The 20540-nt window shown below is 42.0% G+C and overlaps 1 protein-coding gene across 2 annotated transcripts in view; it reads right to left on the minus strand.

Moving 5' to 3' along the window:
• DPYS (dihydropyrimidinase) overlaps positions 1–20540 on the minus strand; it is a 48418-nt gene that overhangs the window by 25488 nt on the left and 2390 nt on the right. Inside the window, exons 1-4 of one of the 2 annotated variants that reach the window (XM_032223190.1) lie at positions 19200–19527; positions 9538–9696; positions 6687–6866; positions 2834–3023 (exon numbers count right to left, since the gene is read on the minus strand). In XM_032223190.1, the coding sequence (XP_032079081.1) occupies positions 2834–3023; positions 6687–6866; positions 9538–9696; positions 19200–19445 (775 nt within the window). In that variant the 5' untranslated portion in view covers positions 19446–19527. Of the gene's footprint in view, positions 1–2833; positions 3024–6686; positions 6867–9537; positions 9697–19199; positions 19528–20540 lie in introns of those variants that run through there. The other variant, XM_032223191.1, reaches the window with a different exon arrangement.

The raw sequence follows: 20540 nt of genomic DNA on the forward strand, positions 1-20540 counted from the left end.
ACTCTCTGTAAACCGCTTAGAGAGGCCTGAAAGGCCTATGAAGCGGTATATAAGTCTACTGCTATTGCTATTGCTATTATAATGCAGTATTATTGCAGGCTAACTCTGCCTATTGCCAGGAGTTCAATCTTGACCAAATCATCCATCCTTCCATCCTTCTGAGGTCAATAAAATAAGGAGCCAGGTTGTTGGGCAAAATATGCTGACTCTGTAAACCACTTAGAGAGTGCTCTAAAGCACTATGAAGCGGTATATAAGTCTAAATGTTATTGCTATAATCGGACTAGCAAGATTCTGTTATTATAGCCAATAAACGTAGTTTTAGCCTTCCTGTGCAGTTGATTTCCTGCTCTGGATCATCTAGTGGAGTTGCCAATGCCTGAGGTTATCTGAATCTCAATGCAATTTTTCCTAGAAACTGCAGTAGTGAATGTACTGCACTGAATACAATGTTTGCAAGTGGCCATAATAAATGCTTAGAAATAGCTGCAGTTTATTGCTTCTTAATGTACAAGTCTGACTCCTCTCAGCCAAATGTGTTTATGTGGTGTCTGCAAAAACATGTGATGATGATTGATGATTCACATTAAGTGGAAGGTTGGGAACCATTGGCTTAATTGATTAAGAGCCCTATAATGTTGACTTCAAAATAAATGAAGTTGAGTAATGACATAATCTCAGACAAGAATTTATACAAATGTACATTTATATGATCAGATGAATGTTAAGAGATGTACATTAAATATATTTCGCCTGGCAAAAACTCATATATAGCTGAATAGGGGTGATGAACAATACCTTTAAACCTGTCTGGTCCCAGCTCAAAAAAGTTATTCAGTAGCAGACATGGTTAAGAGTTGTCTAGTGTGGTCAGACTTAGTCATCTTAAAATCATTCTGGGAAAAGGCAATAGTGAATCTATGTAGTCACCACATTATTTACTCTGATTTTTTTCTCCAGTTGTTAGATCATCTCCCTACAAGGACATTATCTGAAGAAACAGGATCTATAATGTGTAAAAATGATAAAATACACTGAACTAGTCGGTTGGATACCTGTGCTTCGCTACAGAACTATGTGATCGGGCTTGATAAATTGACGATTAAAGCTTGAACATTAATGAGTAGTTACGATCAGCCTTTCCTCTCCCTTTCTCTCCCTCAGGCTTGTCCCACCGAAGCCTCTCCTCTCCTATTCTCCTTCTCTCCCTCAGGGTTGCCCCACTGATCTTCTCCTATCCCCATCTCTCCCTCAGGCTTGCACCACAGAAACCTCTTCTATATTATCCCCTTCTCCCCTGCTCAGGTGGGGAGGGGGAGTAGAATGTCTAAATTCCCAGCCTGCAGGCCGGATGAGTCACACGCTGGCCATGACCACACACAAGTGGCAGTTGAAACATATTTCTTTTCAGGTAGGGAGGAGGAGTAGAACGTCTAACTCCTTGGTATCAGAGTGATATGTATGTATGTAGTATGTATGTGTGTGTATGTATGTATGTAATTTTTGCAGGTGAGTTCTGTATTACAATGTTTCTCAACCAATACTATGAGTTGAAGTCCACACATCTTAAATTTGCCAGGGTTGAGAAAGACTGAATGTATATATGTACATGATGAAGCACAAACACTCTAATCCTTACAGTTTGGAAGCTTCTGGATAGCCTTGGGAAATTTTGCTCTGACCTACATATTTTAGCTGATTATACAGTTTATTACACTTGATTCTGAAAACACCTCAATTCCCACCAAAGATAGCTATTCCAACTGCAAAATAAATTCATTGCATTGTCAACAGTGACATCTTGTGGACATCTCAGGGACAATGAAACCAGCCTAATAATAAGGGGAAAAGGGACTCAGCTCAGCCTTATATTTAGGTTAATTAAATATTGATTAGTTACAGGGAAAAGAACTGAAGCCTAGACTGCAGAAGAAAGTAGAAATGTTCTTTAAGCCCAGAGACAGACTCCATTTAAGCTGAAAGATTAATCACAGAGAGCTTTGCAGATTCATCTATAAGGAAATGCAATGTTTCATAGTCATATCTTCATGTAACCCGGACTCCAAATCTTGTCAAGCTTTTAATACAAGAACTTGAGCTCCTAAATATAAATCTAAGACATGCCTGAGAGCATATTCTGTAAACTCAGACAAAATGGCTGCCAGTGAGGGATAAAATGAGGATAAAATGGTGAAGTGGTTCTCCACAAGGGTTTTTAGTCCTACAGGATGCATCCCCTTCTAGAGTTTACTTCTACATTCCTCATCCCACTGGTAGGTTTACAGAAAAAAAAATCCAAACGCAAGAACTTCTAATTTTCATTTCATAAGAATACCTGCAGGTCTTATGTGGAAGCTGAGGACATTTTTCTAAATAAAGGTAAGGGTAAATAGTTGGGACTTCGCTTTGCAACTTGCCCATTTCTTTTTGTTTAATTAAAGACACTGTAAGGAGTGGGGGCAGGATAGCAATAGCAATAGCAGTTCGACTTATATACCGCTTCATAGGGCTTTCAGCCCTCTCTAAGCAGTTTACAGAGTCAGCATATCGCCCCCAACAATCCGGGTCCTCATTTTACCCACCTCGGAAGGATGGAAGGCTGAGTCAACCCTGAGCCGGTGAGATTTGAACTGCCAAACTGCAGTTAGCAGTCAGCTGAAGTGGCCTGCAGTACTGAACCCTAACCACTGCGCCACCTCGGCTCTGGATGGAGGAATTAAAACTGGATAGGACAATCAACTAAGCAACCTCCAATGGAGATGACTGTAGAATCATATTGGAGCCCCAGGTCTAACCAAATAAGAATATTCAAGCATGTTTAGCAAGTACTTACCTTGCCTGCGGGCATCTGCGACTATCTTGGCTGCAGACTTACTCATCACGTGTACAATATAGAGAGGGCAATTTACTGAATTTGCAATGGTAATAGCTCTCAACGTGGCTTCTGCTTCCACTTCTTCTGGTCGGGCCATTTCATGTCCCTCTGGACCAGTTATTCCCAAAGCCAGCATCTTCTTTTCACCCTGTAGGCCAACCATGGTGAATACATGCCAGCGTTACCAACAGCAAAACTAAGAAATGAAATTCGGTCAACAAATCGCTGTAAAAATTGCAGTCCCACTCATTTGCTTGCCATGGTACAGGAAGTTTTGGTCCAACAACCAGTTTGAAGTTTTATTTTATTTATATGCCGCCCTATTCCCTATAGGGACTCAGGGCGGCGAACAACTCAAACGGGAAAGGGAACATACAAATACAAAACAGGCATTTAAAATAACCAACAACCACACCTGTCGAGAGGGGAAGGGAGCTCATCAACCCCAGGCCTGCCGACACAGCCAGGTTTTAATGGCTTTTCGGAAGGCCAGGAGAGAGGTGAGGGTCCGAATCTCCGCGGGGAGTTCGTTCCAAAGGGCCGGAGTTGCAACAGAGAAGGCCCTCCCCCGGGTCGTAGCCAGATGGCATTGGCTGGTGGATGAAACCCAGAGGAGGCCGACCCTGTGCGATCTAATGGGTCTTTGGGAGGTAATTGGCAGCAGGCTGTCTCTCAAGTACCCAGGTCCAATACCATGAAGGGCTTTATAAGTAATAACTAGCACCTTGAAGCGTATCCGGAGACCGATTGGAAGCCAGTGCAGCTCGCGGAGGATAGATGTAACGTGGGTGTATTGAGGTACACCCACAATCGCTCACGCGGCTGCATTCTGGACAAGTTGAAGTCTCCGAATGCTCTTCAAGGGCTGCCCCATGTAGAGCGCATTGCAGTAGTCCAGTCTTGAGGTCACGAGGGCGTGGGTGACTGTTGCGAGTGCCTCCCAGTTCAGCTAGGGACGCAACTGGTGCACCAGGCGAACCTGGGCAAATGCCCCCCTGGTCACAGCCGACAAATGATGTTCTAAAGTCAGCTGTGGGTCCAGGAGGACTCCCAAGTTACGAGCCCTGTCTGAGGGGCGTAAAATTTCACCCCCCAGCCTGAGTGATGGAATACTAACCAGATTTTTGGGAGGGAAACACAACCAAACTGATTATACCATGATACTTAGAATCCAGCAAAGCAATTGCATTATATTCAAGTCCTAACGTGGGAAACTACTTAGGGCTAAGCTACATGTTACATGAACAAATGCATGATTTTTCAGGGAAAGAAAAGTCGGGATGAACTTTTGCTAGTGTTGTTTGCAGGGATTGAATGTGTGTGAAATGATTTGGTATACCAAAGCATTGTTATGCTATTGTGATGCAAACCCTACCCTTTTTGTATGGGCTGTCATACACAAGCACACACATATCCCAAAAGGGCAGAACTTGCAGGTTGACTCTGCTTTCATTCTTTTGACAATATAGATTTAGGTATATGATCCCCGCTGCATTCCCCAACATTAATTTGAAATTTTCTGCCTTCCACTGAAGAAGAATTTTCTTTTAGTTCAATGAGAACATACAGGCTGGGAGAGATCACCTATGATTTCTCATATGATCTCTCGCACCTGAGGGTAGAACAAGAAGCAATGGGTGGAAACTAATCAAGGAGAGAAGCAACTTAGAAGTGTGGAGGAATTTCCTGACAGTTAGAACAATTAATCAGTGGAACAGCTTGCCTCCAGAAGTTGTGAATGCCCCAACACTGGAAGTCTTTAAGATGATGTTGGATAGCCATTTGTCTGAAACGGTATAGGGTTTCCTGCCTAGGCAGGGGGTTGGACTAGAAGACCTCCAAGGGCCCTTCCAACTCTGCTATTGTATTGTATATATGAATATCATAGGTGATATTCAGCATCCTACTATAGAATAAAGATTATTCCTACCAGCTATTTATGGAGAACAAATTATGGGATTAGCTTTTGGTTTGGTTTGGTTCTTTCTGGTGGTATGTAAAGGAGAGATTAATTACTGATATAAAAGGAAATAACTACACACTGTAAAAATTCAATGACTTTAATGGGTACATACTTATTTCCTTTAAGGAATCAAGGAATGAAGTCATTATTCAATCACTTTAACTAGCAGATCCCTTAAAGAAGTGGCATCTTTCTTTTTAAGGCTATGATGGACAATTGGAAAAAGAGAGACTGTTTTAATGGCTGGCAGAGATGAAGTGCCTTTCTCAGGCTCCTAAATTTTTCCTCCAAATCATTTGCAAAGCACGAATATATAATGGATGTATTTGTAACTGTTGAATGCTTAGTTTACATGCACATACATAGATGTGTGACAGATGCATGCAATATAATTAGGGTGGTTAAGGAGTGAGTGTGTGTATCAGTGGTGGGATTCACTTACCTTCCCTACTGGTTCGGAAATCTGAGCACCCATGTGCAGAAGTATTATATTGGGGCGGGTAGGCAGACCCTCCCGCAGCCACTGCTACCTGTTCGCCCGAACCAGAGAGAACCGGCTGAATACCATCTCAGGTGTGTGTGTGTGTGTGTGTGTGTGTGTGTGTGTGTATGTGTGTGTGTCTTCTCCTAGGTTTCCTGTATTTTGGTCAAATCTGAGGTTCTTTGCAGTAGAAGAGGTCTTGAGAAATTGCACGGCAAACTGAGGGCATTGATCTGTATAGGCATCTTGATTGAATAAAGCAAATTGCAGGTAGAAACTGGATTGCTTTTTTCAAGCAGACATAAATGCCCCAAAGGGAATAAGAAAGAACTTGGAAACACTGAAGTGGATCTAATGAGTCAGGTTTCTTTGCACTTCCATGTCTTCTTACTTCTATGTATGTATGTATGTATGTATGTATGTATGTATGTATGTATGTATGTCTGTCTATATGTATGTATATATATAGCGGCTAATACTAATACTACTGCCTAATATGTAATACAGCCCAGGTTCGAATCCCAGTAAGGGTATGGCTAGCTGATGAGAGCTAAATAGCTTGAAATAGATCTATTTGTAAGGATTTATCTCCCTTTATTTATTTATCAGCACAAATGCAACACAAATGTAACAAAGGCAACAGTAAAAATAATGGCTTTCTGTCTGGATGGTCTCTTGTGATGAGCCGATAGACAGAGAAAGGAAGCAGTATGCTTCCTCCCATATTTGGGCATACCAGGGGTTGTGACACAATACATACCTATTTCCCTGGCTTAGCTGATAAAGGAGTAGAGCCTGCGGCTTAGTGGCTAATACTACTGCCTGATATGTAATACAGCCCAGGTTTGAATCCCAGTAAGGGTATGGCTAGCTGATGAGAGCTAAATAGCTTGAAATAGATAGATCTATACTAGTCCATGAGAGGCTACTTTTAGGACTGTGGACATCTTGGATGCTTTGCTTTGATGGACGTCCCATCTCCAAATGATCAGGATGTACCTTCTCTGACTGCCTCGGTCGTCACTCCGAGTTGCAGGGCAAGACTGAGAAGTGAGATCAACGCCTTATTAAGCAGCTTGTGGAGCTTCAATCATGTACTTGGAGACTTTTTAACACACACAATTTCCCATATACTCCTTTGGTGTCCTAGGTGCTCTCTGAGCATGGTTGTTTTCTTGCAGACATTTCATTACCAAACTAGGTAACATCATCAATGTATTTCACCAATGTGCATTACCCAACTGTCTGCAAGAAAACAACCAAGCTCAGAGAGCACCAAGGACCTCACAATTCAACCCTGTATGTCATATATACTGCATATTATAATTGCAAGTGACTGAAGAGATCATCTTAAACATGGGAATTACCTCTGCAATCAAATCCCCATTCTCTGCATGAACTTGAGCAATTGCACCAATTTGTTTACATTGACTGAAGAGGGTGTGCAATTCTTGATCTCCAATCATATAGACATCTTTATATGCCATAAACATCTTAAATGAATTGACACCCTTTTCCTTGGTAAGAAGTTTCATTTCCTCTTTGACCTGAAAAAAAAGTAAGAAAAATATTGTCACAAAGCTCAATTTGTTCTCTTCATAGTGCTGAAACTTTTCCTTTTTTTAAAAAAAATCAACATATCCAGCTATGATCATTCCTGTTTCAGCGTTATGCCCATAATCATTCTGGTAACATTAATTTTTCATTTCAAAATTATCTAGTGCAGTGTTTCTCAACCTTGGCAACTTGAAGATGTCCAGGCTTCAACTCCCAGAATTCCCCAGCCAACATTTGCTATAGTTGTAACTCTCCTTGATAAGGTAGAGAAAGGAACTGATTGTAGGAGGACTTCCAAGAGTTATTAAAACTGTAATTACTGAGAAATTCAGTTTTAATTATAAGAAAAAAACCTCACATGGGACATACCATTCTTCCTGCATCAACCAATTAGTATCTTACATTGAGTTAATCACCAGAAGGTATGTTGAAGGCTATAAGCTAAGATGGCTTTAAGGGGGATTAGACAAATTTAAGAGGAACAGATATATTTGTAAAACATTTCCTAAAACATTTGTATGATTAAGCACTGCCCTTTAGTGAGATTAATTATTTTCATAATTGACTGTAGAAATCCCTTACATTTCTTGGAAACTTATCTGGGGTTATCCATGTGAAAATCAGTAAGTGGGTGTTCCATAACTGGAGGTTTTAAAGAAAATAATGATATAGGGTCTTCTGCTTGAGCAGGGGGTTGGACTAGAAGACCTCCAAGGACCCTTTGAGCTTATTCTGTTACGAGTGTGCAGTTTTCATGAGAGACACGCTGCACCAATTTGTAATTAACATTTCTAGGATAGATCATACCTTAATTTCAAACAACAATTATGGAAATGCATTTAACTATTTCCAAATGGATAAGTTCCAGATGTTTTGGGACTGCAATATCCCAATATGATCCAGGAAGGATTGCAATGATATTAAAGTGGGATGTGTGACCAGATGATCAAAGCCCTGTCCTTGTTTATATGTTCTTGAGTTTCCAGGGACTGCTGGTTTAACAATCCCAGTAGATTTATTTATTTAAAAAATGTACACAGCTGTTTATTTTCTAATCAACTCTGGGTGACTCCCAATTAAAAGTTAAAACAGCATAGAAAACTATACTGAAACTATAAAACTAAAAACGTTAAAAACCACAGAAACCTGGCGCCGAGTCAGACTTCTAATTTAGTTCAGTTATCTAATCTTATCCTGATGTGTGGAGGGGAAAGCCAAATCTTCAAAGCTTGATGGAAAGTTAGGAGGGTACAGGTCTGCCTAACCTCAGGGGGCAGAATATTCCAAAGGGTGGGGGGCTGTATTGGAAAAGGCCCACTTCCTAGCTGCCATCACATGGCAATGTTTAGGGGAAGCGATTTGGAGCATGCCTGCCCCATCTCACCTGGTAGATTTCCCTAGGGAAAAGTGGCCCTGCAGATGATTTATGCATAAACCATCAAAAGAAGACCAGATTCGGAAAGGCTAGTTCAGGAGTCTTCAACCTGAAACTCTGGAGCCACATGGGGCTCTTTCATCCCTCTGCTGCAGCTCCCTGGTACTCAAAATATGCGTCACAACTGCCAATGTATGATATTTTGACTCACCTTTTTGTGGGGTGGGGGAGTTCAATAGCAATAGCAGTTAGACTTATATACCGCTTCATAGGGCTTTCAGCCCTCTCTAAGCGGTTTACAGAGTCAGCATATCGCCCCCACAGTCTGGGTCCTCATTTCACCCACCTCGGAAGGATGGAAGGCTGAGTTCAAAATGTTTTTGTTGCATTCAGAAATAAAAAATTGTTTTCTCTGCAGCAGTTCAATGATTTCATAAATGAAACACACTATAGTTTTTTTTTTACACATAACATAAATGCAAAAAAATAATATATGCAGTGCTCTCTTTGTTTTAGGTGTCAAAGGGGTTTTGTGGCTCTCGGTGTTTTCTTCTCTGTGGGAGATGGGTCCAAATGGCTCTTTGAGTGCTTAAGGTTGCCGACCCCTGGGCTAGTTTAAAGCCAGGTCTTTGTCCACATTGTTAAACAATCCCAGCAGTGGTGGGATTCATTTTTTTTTACTACCGGTTCTGTGGGCGTGGCTTGGTGCGCATGTCATGGCTTGGTGGGTGTGGCTTGGTGGGTGTGACAGGGGAAGGATAATGTAAAATCTCCATTCCCACCCTACTCCAGGGGAAGGATACTGCAAAATCCCCATTTCCTAGCAATCAACTGGACTCGTGAGGCAGTGGTGGTATTTCTCTGAGCAACTCAAAATTTCTGCTACCGGTTCTTCAGAACTGGTCAGAACCTGCTGAATACCACCTCTGAATCCCAGGTTGATACCCTATACAAATTAAAAACTCATTCTAGTTTTTGCAGCTCTTTGAACATTACAACGTACTTTTCAGACCTCAAATTATCCTAGCTGGCTAGGGAATTCTGGGGGTTGAAGTACGCATATCTTGCCAAGGTTGATAAGCACAGCCCAACACTCAATCAACTGTCCTCAGGTTGAGAGAGTTGCACCTCTATGCTCCAGTTCTCATATTCTTGAATCAGGCCAATGACTCTTGATACTTGTGCCTAGGAAAATGGCAATCCTTTTGCTTCTGTGCCACTGGTACCATCCATGCTGCATGCTGGGCTTCCTTAAAGAAATAAATGTACAGTTGATGTTACCATACCTGCTCACTGCACCATGATACGACCATATGAAGTGCATAATCACAGCAGACTTTAGGATCAGCCCTGTTTCTCCATTGGTTATAGGCTTCAATAAGGGAACAGCCTTTCTGAGCGAGTGCGAAGTCCATGATCATAGTGGTACCTCCTGCAAGGGCAGCCTGAAAAGCAAGGTTGAAATTAAATAGTTATTTTCCCACTGAGCAATATATAATATTAGAATTATAACAATTTAGAACCATTCCAACATGAAAGGAACCCATCTATAAACTATGGGGAAGGGAGGATGAATTAATGACATACGGCTATAATATACTACAATACAATACAATAGAAGAGTTGGAAGGGACCTTGGAGGTCTTCTAGTCCAACCCCCTGCCTAGGCAGGAAACCCTATACCATTTCAGACAGATGGCTATCCAACATCTTCTTAAAGACTTCCAGTGTTGGGGCATTCACAACTTCTGGAGGCAAGTTGTTCCACTGATTAATTGTTCTAACTATCAGGAAATTTCTTCTCAGTCCTAAATTGCTTCTCTCCTTGATTAGTTTCCACCCATTGCTTCTTGTTCTACCCTCAGGTGCCTATTATTCACACACGCACACACCCACAAAAATTTATGTCTTTATTAAAAATATAAGCTCCTTTTTAATGACTCTGTAATCACTTCATTCAGGGTAGAGTCAGGGCAACTACTGGGTGGATATAACATAACACAAATTTGTGTGGTATACATGTCAATTTATGAAAAGTGATGGAGAGATAAAAAATCATGTGAAAGTGATGGAGACATAAAAATTTCTAACACAATATAAATTCCCATAGAACTAAAATCATTACACATAAATCATAATATTAACATTGAACTATGTAAATTTATTATACAGTATACTAGAGTATTAAAAAAAACTAAAATCATACATGCAGTCAATTAAAAAAAAAACTAAAAAACCTTTTAAAAATCTGAATGACATATAAAAGTAATTGATTTACAATAGCTCATTTATTGACTGTGAAAAGTTACTTTCAAAAGGGATTTATGACCATTTTTTTTACTTATGACCTTTGTAGCATCCCCATGATCATGTGATCAAAATTCAGATACTTGGCAGCTGGTTCATACTTGTGACCATTGCTGTGTCCCAAGGTCACGTGATCCTCTTTTGTGACCTTTTGACAAGCAAAGTTAATGGGGAAATCGGATTCACTTAACAACCTCCCTGCCTTGAAAGAAGAACCAATTTTTCACCAATCTTCCTAATCTGGGAAGGGACTGGTGATCAGTGGTGGGATTCAAATTGTTTTACTACCGGTTCTGTGGGCATGGCTTAGTGGGCGTGGCATGGCTTGGTGGGTGTGGCAGGGGAACGATACTATAAAATCTCCATTCCCACCCCACTCCAGGGGAAGGTTACAATTGTGGTCATATGTCAAAGCTCTTGTAGCTTTGATATGCTTCCCAAAGACAAAAGCATCTCCTCAGTTAACTGGGGAAATATTTTAAAGATGCATCAAGTAAAAAGCAATGTTCCACACCCAGAACTGCTTTTATATGAATACACATGTACACGTATGCATAAAGGAGAATATTTGTAGGTCTCAGGGTTGGCATGAGGGGTCCTTGGTGCTCTCTGAGCTTGGTTGTTTTCTTGCAGACATTTCATTACCCAAACTAGGTAACATCATCAGTACTAGTTAGGGCAAGGGTGTCAAACGTAAGGCCCATGGGCCAGATTCTGTCTGTGGGGGTGCTTAGATCTGATCCATGGGACCACCCTGGAAACAGTGAGGGACCAGCTTGTGGTGCCTCTGCCAATGAAAAGGGAGCTCCGTTTTCGCTGGCAGAAGTTTGAAGGAGGTCGCCACAGCCAAAAACAGAGTTTCAGAGCCCATTTTCGCTGGCCGAGCTCTCAGTCACCATAGGTTCCCCCGACATGAGCGATGTTGATCTGGCCATGCCCTCCCCCCCCAAGGTCAAACCCAATCCTGATGCAGCCCTCAATGAAATCAACCTACCCTTGAGTTAGGGTAATGAAACATCTGCAAAAAAACAACCAAACTCAGAGAGCACATGAGGACCCCTCATACATATATGTGTTCAAGACTACAGGTAGTCTTCGACTTATGACCACAATTGAGCCCAAACTTTATGTTGCTAAGCGAGACATTTGTTCAGTGAGTTTTGCCCCATTTTATGACCTTTTTTTGCTATAGTCATTAAATAACTCATTCCCGTTGATAAGGTTGTTGTCCAGTTGTTAAGTGAATCTGGCTTCCCCACTGACTTTGCTTGTCAGAAGGTCGCAAAGGATGATCACATGACCTTGGGACACAGCAAGGGTCATCAATGTGAACCCGTTGCCAAGCATTGAAATTTTGACCACAGGGACACTGCCAAAGTTGATAACTGTGAAAACAGCCATAAGTCACTTTTTTCAGTGTCGTTGTAGCTTTGAAGGGTCGCTAAATGAACTCTTGTATATCTTGTGGTCCACTGGTGGCCTGCGGAGTTGGCAGCAGAGTCAGACAGTGAGGAGGTTGGTGAGGAACAGGGGCCAGGCCTGAGGGAAGCTCAGATGAAGGCTCTGTGTTGGAGGCAGAGGGAGATAGATTGCAGCGAAGCAGAGGAACAGCTGGAGCCTATTCCCTGTGCACGCATACACAGACTGCCAGAAGACAAGAACAACTAAGAAAGCAAGGTAAAGCCACACCTTGGAGGTGATTGGCCCCTCCCATAGGAAACAAAAGAGGAACAAAAGAGTGGGCTTTTGCAGGAAACAATTTGTTCATTGGTCTGGAAAGTTCTGTTTGTGAGAAACTCTTTGCCAAGTTTTGCTTTGCTCTGTGTTTGGACACTAGTTATCTGGCAGTGCTCCTAAAGAGATAAGGTGCGTGTGGATAAACATTCCTTTGAAAGACTGTTTGATAAGATTTGCTGACTGTGAATGAAAGGAATTCACAGTCATGTAAATAAAAGAGGTTTTGGTGGGACTAAGACTTTGCTTTTGCTTTCTAAGGAAGCCTGGATCAGAACAGTATGTGGAGGACTACCTGTATGGGCAGCCTCAAAGGCTTTGCCTGGAAGTTTCTGCATCATTTATGTGTTACTGAGCCTCACTAGCTCACCAGGCCAGATGGTCTGCAGATAAGGAAGAAGGGAGCCAGAAGCACCTAAGGCACACAATTTTCCGAGTGACTGCTGAGCTGGAAGAATAAATCTGTATCTCAGCAGAACAATAACAGAAGTGGAAATGATGACTTTGAAATACGGCAGTTGTGACCCAGAAGAAGAAAGCAAAGCCCCTCAGGGATTCATGAGGGTTTCATGTGAAATACCTTTATCTGGTCTCAGGGAAATATATCAGTTGAAGAAACAGAGAAGGGAAGGTAGATTTCAAGTAGATCCTAACATTAATATGGGCAGGGAAGACTCAAGAACATCAGGGTCTTAGAGAAGAAAGGCAATGCAGCCAGGGGTGGGATTCAGTCGGTTTGGACTGGTTCAGGCGAACCGGTAATTCCGACAATCAGCTGGGAATGGACTGGTTTATTCCGACGATCAGGTGGGCCTGCCCACCTGCCCCTGCGCTTTACTTACCTATATCCTCTCAGCTGATCTGCACGGCACAGCGGATTGCCACGTTTCAGCTGTGTTATTCTCCAGAAGTAGCGTGAAAGGTAAGTTTTGTTAAAACTGTGCATATACACTGAGCAAAACATGCGATCACCGAACCAGTTGTTAAACTGGCAGGATCCCACCATTGAATGGAGTGAATACGATACTAAGGCAGACAAAGTCGCCACGATGTAAAAAAGATGTGGAGATTCTACAAAGAGTACAGAGAAGAGCAACAAAGATGACTGGGGACTGGAGGCTAAAACATATGAAGAACGGTTGCAGGAACTGGGTATGTTGTTTAAGAGAAAGAAGGACTAGGGGAGACATGATAGCAGTGTTCCAAAATCTCAGGGGTTGCCACAAAGAAGAGGGAGTCAAACTATTCTCCAGAGCACCTGAGGGCAGAACAAGAAGCAGTGGGTAAAAACTAACCAAGGAGAAAAGCAACTTAGAACTAAGGAGAAATTTCCTGACAGTTAGAACAATTAATCAGTGGAACAGCTTGCCTTCAGAAGTTGTGAATGCCCCAACACTGGAAGTCTTTAAGAAGATGTTGGATAGCCATTTGTCTGAAATGGTATAGGGCAGTGATGGCGAACCTATGGCACACGTGCCACAGGTGGCACACGGAGCCATTTGTCAGCACGCAAGGTGCTGCCCTGTCAGCTGGCCAGCGTGCATGCGTGCGCTGGCCAGCTGAGTTCACCCTTTTTTAAAGCCTCCCCAGGCTCCAGAGGCTTTTTATGAGCCTGGGGAGGACAAAAAGAGCCTCTCCCAGCCCCACCCGGAGGCCCTCCGGAGGCTTCATGAGCTTCCCCGAAGCCTCTGGAGCGCAAAAAACCGTCCCTACAGGCAAACCGGAAGTTCAGGCTTCTGGTTTGTTTGGAGGGTCATTTTGACTGCTTTGGAGGCTTCAGGGAAGCCTCCTGAAGGTCCGTTGAAGCCTCCGGAGTGCTCAAAACGATTCTCCGAGCAAACTGGAAGTGACTTCCGGTTTGCTTGGAGGGTCATTTTGACTGCTCTGAAGGCTTCAGGAAAGCCTCTTGAAGATCCTTGAAGCCTCTGGGGGGCGGGGAGGCTGTTTTCGCCCTCCCCAGGCTCCTATAAAGCCTCTGGAGCCAGGCTCCTATAAAGCCTCTGGAGCCAGGCTCCTATAAAGCCTCTGGAACCTGGGGAGGGCAAAAAAAGCATGAAAAAAATTAGGGGGAGCACCTGTAGTGCGCGCATTCGCACTGGGGGTGTGTCACACATTACATTATGGGTGCGGCACATCTGCACATGACTACCCCTGTGCTCCCTCACTTATGGCACGCGAGCCAAAAAAAGTTCACCATTGCTGGTATAGGGTTTCCTGCCTAGGCAGGGAGTCGGACAAGAAGACCTCCAAGGTCCCTTCCAACTCTGCTATTGCATTAATGCATTAAAGCTGGCAGTTCATGATTGCTAAATAAGACACCCAGATGAAAAGGACAGTTGCTTTCTTAATGGCACGCATCCCTCCAGGATGAATGGCAGCACTCCGTAATTCTGGCATTTTTCTGACCAAACTGCTCCAGAGGAGAAAAGAAGTAGAACTGAAACAGCCTTGACAAGGTGCTTTGGTGCTCAGAGAGTATACGTAGAAACTAACTTTGCTTTTGTCTTCCTTGGTTTCAGAGAACATTTAAGCCACAATGTGATCTCTTAATTTAAGGCTGCTTTTGGAGGATGTTTTTTCCTAGGAAAGCAGCTTGTAAACAGAATTGACTGAATCCTGTTGCCAGCAAGAATGAGCAAAGGGCTGTTTAATAAGGTTTTCATGTTGTCCCCCCCTACATCAGCAGGAACTGAAATAATTATTTCTGTATCATTATTTATTTATTTATATTTATTAACCAAATTTATATAGCCATCCATCTTTCCCAAAGGGGACTCTGGGCAGCACACAATAAATACAACAGCCAATATATAACTGATAAAGATCTGATAAAAATCACAGGAATAAATAACATAAAAATAAAAATGCTAACCTTGGGAAAAGGGAGGATAAAAATGGCTCTCTCAAATCCCCTGGGAATTCTGGCTCTGGCAGTATAACCAGGTCTGGAGGGTCTTATGATGGGACTGATCCAGCGGTGGGATTTACTTACCTTCCCTACCGGTTCACAAATGTGAGTGCACATGCCTCATCTGTGCATGTGCACCGCCTTCTGTGCATGCGCAGTGCTCACACATTACGTCGGGGGGTGGTGGTGTAGGTGGGCAGAGCCTCCCGTAGCCGCCACTACCGGTTCACCTAAACCGGAGAGAACCAGCTGAATACTGCCTCTGGACTGATCCCATTAGCAAGTTAATTCCTCCTTATCTGGGTGTTGGCTGTTTCTTTTTCTTTCCTTTTTTTGTTGTCTCTTTGGAAAGATGTGTAAATGTGGTCCATCTATATGTGTTTAGTGATGGGTGATGTGTCTGAATGCTAGGTTTCTATGAATTCCTAAGCATGGAACCAGATAAACAAGCAAAAAAACAAAAAAGCAAAGCCTTAATCAAGGAACTACCAATGAGAAAACTACATACTCCAATCAACACTACCAGTTCAAACTACAAACCCCACATTCACTAGCAGTGATGATGTTATCTAGTTGAATAATGAAATGTCGGCAAGCAAAGAAAGCACCAAGGACTCCATAGTTCCATCCTGAGTTACCTATGTTCATTTTGGGATTTCAATATCACTTTGTGCAACTTATGATTTATTTTTTTCCTGATTTGTTATTTTTATGAACAACTCAAGGTGGAACAAGAATCCTTCTTCCTCCTCCTATTTTCCCCCCACAACAATCCTGTAAGATTGAATTGGGCTGAGAGAGAGAACTAGCTTGAAGTTACCCAGCTGGCTTTCATGCCTAAATTGGGACAAGAACTCCTAGTCTCCTGGTCTCTAAATTAAAACTGCATTGTTCTTGGACATATTCTTAGGGAGAAGTGATGAAGGCAAACACTAATGATTTATTTGGTATAGGAGTCTCAATCAAGAAGATACAGACCTGCTTCTTTCCAAATAAAAGTGTCAAATGATTGTTCCTCTTTACTAAATTAAAGATAAAACCTAAGTATGAGATTTATTTCCTAATTTATCTCCTGACCATCTTTGATGCTGTGGGTGGCAATCCTCCAACCATTAAGCAGAGTTTCAGGAGGCACAGTTTTGGAGGTTAAGTGTTAGAGGACAGAGTTGGGTTCCACATGACCTACTCTGCACTCCTAATTCAATTGTGGTCCCCAGGTGTCTGTGTAGATTAACCTCTCTCTGTCATCTTTTATAAGTGGAACAGAAGCTGTGTCAGCTCTGTCCTCTTCACCTTGGACAGCCAACTCTCCTGATTATGAAATTCCGACTTCCATTAACCCTAATCAATGGTCAACAATGATGGCAGCGGTAAACTAACACTATCCGGAGAATGGAACATTCATTGCTCTTCTCACAGTGACTCTGGTGATATTATTATATATTTTATGTTATATGCTATGAATATATTACAAATATGGTATTAGTTATGAATATAGAAGGTCTGTAACATGAACTTCTTAGGAACCCGTTATGCAACCACTTTTAGTCATGAAAAGACTAAAAGTGGTTGCATAAGAGGGGTTCATGAACAAGGGTTCATTCCAGGATGCTGGAATGTGTATACTACTGATAAGTAAAGATGGGTGTGTATACAAGTGATTCATTGTTGGTGGTAGAACATTAGTGGGCTTAAGGAATGCAGTGGCTTCATTTTTCATTGAGTCCTGGAACAAGAGTGAGGATCCAAAGATTCTGATGTGGCTGGGACAAGATGTACCATATACATGGATTGTGGGTAAACAAGTTGGGTATAAAGGGAAGACTGGAATGGACCCAGACTCCTGAAGTTCGAGACAATTCTTGTTGTAAATATTGTGTGAATGTGTAGCCTAGTTGGGCAACAATACTTAACTTGAGTAGCCTTGTTGGGCATACTAACTCGAATAGCCTGGTTGGGCATAGTTTATTGTAGTAAGATAACTTTGAAATTGGACAAGTATGTGTACAAATATAAAGGAACTAATTAAACTTAATTGCCCGTTTGTTTTGCTTTTTGTTCGAATAACACAAAAATAAAGGAACTATTTGAAAACTTTATTTTGAGTGGCTTGAACTCAATTTTATAACAACATAAGCATTCTTCCATTATTCACAGTCCTAGATTATTACTGGCACTGTGAACAATATCCCTGAATTGGGGTTATCCTTTTGAACTCAGTTTGTTGGTTTGTATTAGCTCATGCAAAATAGAAATTATATTTCATAATTTAGTTGTGGAAGAAAGAGCAATTTGATGGCAACATACAACAGTTATATTGAATACTTCAATTGGCCATATATGCTGCCCAGGGCATGGAACCACTGGGTTTGAAGCATGAAAGTGGAAAGAAATGTGTTTTAGAAATATTGGGTATATATAGACTGAAAAGGGGCTGTTTTGTTTTTGATACCCATAAAACAGTTATTTTGAAAAGATGTTTCGCTTCTCTTGAAAAAGAACCTTTGGGACAACCATTACCTGGATCACTAAGACTCTTCATAGATATCTTCTCTAGTGGTCAATACTTGACATGACCCAAACTTTCCCAGCAGAATCTCACAAAGGGAGAGACGTGGCTTCCAAGTGAGACAAAAGGGAGATATAAAACACCTTTAATATAGACCCTCCTTTGAGAATCAGGTTTGATTCTCAATGAATCATAGACCTTTCCATGTAATTGTCTGGTAACAGTATGGAATATGGAATAATATGGAACAATATCTTATATATCAGCAAAAAAATCCAGAACACAAAATATAAGCTGGCTGGATACGACCTCGTAGATGATCCCCACTCTGTCAAAGACCTTGGACTACTCATCTCTAATGATCTAAGTGCCAGAGCCCATTGTAACAACATTGCCAAAAATGCACTAAGAGTTGTTAACCTAATCCTGCGTAGCTTTTTCTCTGGTAACACTGTACAACTAACCAGAGCATACAAACCATTTGCTAGACCAATTCTTGAATACAGCTCATCTGTCTGGAACCCGCACTGCATATCGGACATTAATACAATGGAGTGAGTCCAGAGATATTTCACGAGAAGATCCTTCACTCCACTGCTCGCAACAGAATACCTTATGCCATCAGAAATTTTGGGCTTACACAACTTAGAACTAAGCTGCCTTCAGTCTGACCTAAGCGTACTACATAAAATTATCTACTACAATGTTGTAGTACTACCTGACTACCTGTCAATGATTACTTCAGCTTCAACTACAACAATACACAAACACACAATAGATACAAAATTAAGGTAAATCGCTCCAAACTGGATTGCAGAAAATACAACTTCAGCAACAGAGTGGTCAATCCTGGAATGTGTTACCTGACTCAGTGGTTTCTTTGCCTTAACCCCCACAACTTTAACCTTAGACTGTCTACTGTTGACCTCACCCCAATTCCTAAGAGGTCTGTAAGGGGCATGCATAAGTTCACTAATGTGCCTACCATCCCTGCCCTAATAACCCCATTTATTTGTACCCATTTCATGTATTCATAATCTTGTATGTACTTATATCTATTATCTTATACACACTTGACAAAATAAATAAGTGAGTGGCCCTTGGTTGTAAAGAAGACCTTCTTTACAATATAATATTCTTTACAATAACATACAATACTGTTGTAAAGAAGACCTTTTTTTAAAAGAGTGTTGCCTTAGTTACTCCTATCTTCCTAAAGGGGATATTAAAGAAAATGTCTTGCAGGGTTTCACAAGCTACACAATTTACCAGTTGTTGGAGGAAACTGGAGGGGGGGGGGAGCAGGATCCTTGTTGGCCATCTCAGAAAACAGCTCCACTCACTCAACCCAAGCGAGGTAAGGAAAAGCAGCTGGTGCTGATTTGCAGGACCCTGTAAAAAGAAGCGGGAGTGGGCACACCTGCAGCAGCTGCTCTACCGTTCCTAGGGGCCCTCACGGAAGCCATGGTGGGCGGGAGGGAGAGGGTTACCTTCGTTCCTTGGTAAAAGTCGTCTTTTGTCGGAATCCCCATGAAGGGGAATTCCATGTGCGTGTGCGTGTCGATTCCGCCGGGAAGCACCAACTTGCGAGTGGCATCCAACACCTGGATTCCATCGGAAGAAGGCTGAAGATTCGGCCCCACCGCCCGCACGATCCCGTCCTCGATGTACACATCGGCCACTTGCGAGAAGTCCGCGTTCACCACTTTCCCACCGCGGATCAAGAGTTTCTGCATGTTGGACGCTTCTGGGGGAGTTTCTGAGCTTTCGGTCGCCGCGCGCGGAACTCCTCGGAGCCGCGTTTTAAAGATTCCCTCTCCGCCCCACCCTCGGGGCCTCCTCCCCGCCCCCTCCGAAGGGACTCGGATTCGCCCCTGCGTCCTTGCCAAAGGCCGCTTGGTGCTTTCTTGCGACACAGGTGAGGGTGGCTCTGGAGGAGCAAACGGACCCCGGGTCATTATAACTACAAAGAACCCTCCCACCCCCATTCTATTAAACCCGCCAATAATTACTGTGGAATAAGAATACATAATTAGCATTACTGCCCAGTTTTTTTTTTACTGAATCTGGTAGTTTAAGGCATGGAGACATTTTCCCTCTCTCCCCAATGCGTATTTTTCCCCCCGTAGAATTAGTTTTTCTACTTTGTCCTGATTCTAACTCCATAATTGCTACCAGGCTTGCCAACTAGGGTTTGCAAAGGCCATTCATAAATTGTTTCAATTTCTATGCTCAAAACTATAGGGCACTGCACATCAGAACAACTAGACACACTGTCCCCCCCCCCCCATGCCATCACTCTGCTAAACAACTAATCCCCACAACCCTGTCATATTATCTACTAAGACTGTATTAATATATTATTCTTCTCATAACTATAACCTCGTTGCTAGTGTCTTTAAAATTTATATTGTTTTATTTGTTCCTAGTATAATTTGATTGCTTATTAGTAACTTATAACTTTCACTAAGTGTTGTATCTTATGATTCTTGATGAATGCATTCTATTTGTCTTTATGTACACTGAGAGCATATGCACCAAAGACAAATTCCTTGTGTGTCCAATCACACTTAGCCAATAAAGAATTCTATTCTATTCTATTCTATTCTATTCTATTCTATTCTATTCTATTCTATTCTATTCTATTTGTGATCCAGATTTTTGCAGACCAGATAAAGTAGTCCTAAATTTGGGATTACCGCTGTTGAAGTCAAACATCTTAGGGGAAAGAGGAGAGTATTCTAGTCTATGAAATATCTTTAATATAGATTCAGGTTTGATTTCTGGTGAATTGTAGATTTTTCCATGTAATTGTCTGGGTAACAGAATGG

This window comes from Thamnophis elegans, chromosome 8, assembly GCF_009769535.1.
Source record: "Thamnophis elegans isolate rThaEle1 chromosome 8, rThaEle1.pri, whole genome shotgun sequence".
NCBI classification, from domain to species: Eukaryota; Metazoa; Chordata; class Lepidosauria; order Squamata; family Colubridae; genus Thamnophis; species Thamnophis elegans.